At 50.3% G+C, this 2,970-nt stretch overlaps 1 protein-coding gene across 2 annotated transcripts in view; it reads left to right on the top strand.

The window, feature by feature from the left end:
• The first annotated feature begins 1,141 nt into the window (after positions 1–1,141).
• JAM2 (junctional adhesion molecule 2) overlaps positions 1,142–2,970 on the top strand; it is a 30,851-nt gene continuing 29,022 nt past the window's right edge. The window contains exon 1 of one of the 2 annotated variants that reach the window (XM_026033670.1): positions 1,142–1,219. In XM_026033670.1, coding sequence (XP_025889455.1) covers positions 1,165–1,219 — 55 coding nt within the window. In that variant the 5' untranslated portion in view covers positions 1,142–1,164. Of the gene's footprint in view, positions 1,220–1,640; positions 1,666–2,970 lie in introns of those variants that run through there. The other variant, XM_026033671.1, reaches the window with a different exon arrangement.

The raw sequence follows: 2,970 nt of genomic DNA, 5'->3' as shown, positions 1-2,970 counted from the left end.
CTATTACAAAATAAGACAGCTATTCTTGATTTGCATTTTGYGTGCAGATGCTAATTGTAGACTATTCTTATTCTTCTAGAAARGAATCTCTGTAGACAGCCCTTCCAGAATAACTGAGTATCTCAAAAAGTTCTTCCATGTTGCTATCTCTGTGCTGTTTCAAGTAGATCATTTTTATTACTTCTAAAGTAAAAGCACTAATGTTCCATTAAAAGCATAAGGATAGCAATCTTATACTCTTCTAAGAAAGCATTTACAGTACCTTTAAGAATACTATTGTTTAGCAAAGTACATGCAGAGCACATTGAATGAACTATATGCATTACAGTCGCTTTTCCTGTGTTTCTGTAAATGTGTCCAAWATATTCATATTTAATTCCTGCTGTTTTTTGCAATTGTATACAGGAGATAAGGGACGGTGTGACCAAGCCTTTGCTGAAATATAAAGGGAAGGTGGAAGGGAACTGTGGAAGTACCTGTGAAACAGGAGACAACCTTGTACACTACGTCCTTCCTCGCTGTACCTCCCCRAGGAACAAAACCGTGAACAAGCAGTTTTCCTCTGACTTTACTCTCACATAAATAAACAGTATTTAAATGGCTTTACTGGTACAAGAGCCATGCACATGAAATCCCAATTAAACCCTATATACCAATCTACATAGCAGGGCAATTAGCGCTGAGTATCTACCGCGATGGGCAGAGCGCTGTAGTTAAAYGTCATCCCCGTGCCTAACGGGCCGGGCTGCCTGCTCTTTAGGATGAATCTCTCTATCCTGCCGGTCTGTTCGCTCTCATTACAGGGGCTTTCCTAGTCATCCCGTGAGTTACCGCCTGGATCAGATTCAGCACGGCCATTCCTTACCCTGCCCAGCTCTACCCGCTTCGCACCGTGCGGTCACGCCGCCCGCCCCGCGCCTCTCCGCTTTAAGCGAGCAAACCCGCCCGCCACCGCCCTCGAAGTTTCCCGCGGCGCGCGCACCGCTAACGGCCGCGCACCGCTAACGGCTCCGCACCGCTAACGGCCCCGCACCGCTAACGGCTCCGCGGCGGGGCGGGGCCGCCGCCGCTGCCGCCGCGGGCCCCGGGCCGCCCCCGCCGGGCCTCGCTCCGCGCTCATTAGAGCCGCTCTCGGCGCCCGCGGCAGCTGCTCCCGCCGGGAAGATGGCGAGTCGCCGCCTGCTCCTCCTCCTCCTCGGCTACTTGGGGCTGCTCCGCTGTAAGTTGCCCGCTCTGCCCCCCGGGGACTATACGTCCATCGATACGTGCCTGTACAGACAGACACGTATATACTTTGCTGCCTTCTCGGGRTGTTTTCCCCCCCGCCATCCCACGGGGCGGGAGCTGCACCGCGCCCCTGGCAGCGAAGGAAAAGCGAATGCTTCCCTGTGCGYGTGTAGCTCCGTGCTGATTGCTTCCATGTGTCTCTTTGGTTTTCATTTATTTTTTTAAACATTTTTGTTAACTTCAGTATGGCTGATGTAACCTGTTCAAGCCTTGAGCGCAAGCTCGCGACTTTCCGCAGGGATGCAAACTTTGGGATGCGAGTCGCGTAGCTGGCGCGCTCAGCGCCTCTTACGGCGCGAAGAGGCAAGGGGCAGGAGCGCGTCCTCCGTTGCCAGCGTTGGATGGTGCTGCTCCGGGACGGGGTCATGTTTGTGACTTGTGAGTTTATGGCTGTAACTCAGTTAAAAAAAAAAAAAAGGGGGGGGGGAAAATGGGAAAACAAGTTGTTAAACTGTCTCTCTTAGAAAGCATGTGAAAGTAAGAGAGGAAAAACAAACAAGCCACGAAGCCACATAGCTGTGATTTAGTATACAGTGTTAACTGTGGCAGTCGTGTGCCAAGGCTGTCACTTGCAGCTCTTGCTTTACCTCTCTCCGCTTGCAGTGTATTGGGCACTCCTCATGTCTTGCTGGCATTTTGGGAAAAGGTGGTATATGGAAATAACGCTTTGAAAGGAACTATGTGACGCAGTCTTGCTGATGAGCTGTGACCTGCTGGGAGCAGGCTGGGAAGGGCCCCCTCCATTCATTGCTGGTGCAAGACGGTGCCAAACCTGGGTGCTCTTTCCATTTGACTTTCTTCCTCATCCAACAGGAATTTCTGTGTGTGTGGAAATGCCTTGCCTGCACAACAGGAATGAGYCCAAGGAGAGGGACTACAAATGGCATATGTATTCTAGTAGCTCTATTGGGTTTTTGCCTCTTCCCTCCCTTCTCCACTTCACTTATACAAGAACTTATGGAAATGTTGGCCCATTAGATGAGSGGCCAATGTGGACTTTCTGTCCTTCATAGCAGGAGAAAAGTGCTGTGCTTTGATCCCTTTATTTGTTGTTAGCTGTGTGAGTGCATCTGTCTAGATAATGTTGGTGGGGTTTTAGTGACATATTTTGGTGTGTTCAGGGTGCTCAGATATCTCGTCTGGTTAGGTGTCTTTTGTCAATCCTGGTTTTGACAAGTGTGGGGATGACAGAGGGTAGTCCAGAGGCAACACAGTAAATCAAGGTCTGATTCCTAAACTATTTAGTCTTTCTCCCCCTCCCCCCCACCCCTTTTTTTTCTTCCTATCTCCAATCCCAAGAAACACAAAGTGATGCTGAGAAGTGGTGTGAAGATACGGTTTGTAGACTTATGCAGTTGCTGGCTGTTTGGTGAGCCAGAGGGAATCATAGAATCATAGAATGCCGAAGGTTGGAAGGGACCTCAGAGGTCACCTGGTCCAACCCCCCTGCTCATGCAGGGTCACCTAGAGCACRTGGCACAGGGCCGCATCCAAGCGGGTTTTAAAGATCTCCAAAGAAGGAGACTCCACAACCTCCCTGGGCAACCTGTTCCAGTGCTTTGTCACCCTCACAGTGAAGAAATGCTTCCTTAAGTTCCTGTGGAACTTCCAATGCTTCAGTTTGAAGCCATTTCCTCTAGTCCTATCCCTGCCCACCACTGAAAAGAGGCCGCCCCCCTCCTC

This window comes from Nothoprocta perdicaria, unplaced genomic scaffold, assembly GCF_003342845.1.
Source record: "Nothoprocta perdicaria isolate Ctin4 unplaced genomic scaffold, notPer1 scaffold_130, whole genome shotgun sequence".
NCBI classification, from domain to species: domain Eukaryota; kingdom Metazoa; phylum Chordata; class Aves; order Tinamiformes; family Tinamidae; genus Nothoprocta; species Nothoprocta perdicaria.
Note: the sequence above shows the minus strand (reverse complement) of the source record. Positions and strands in the feature narration are given on the sequence as shown.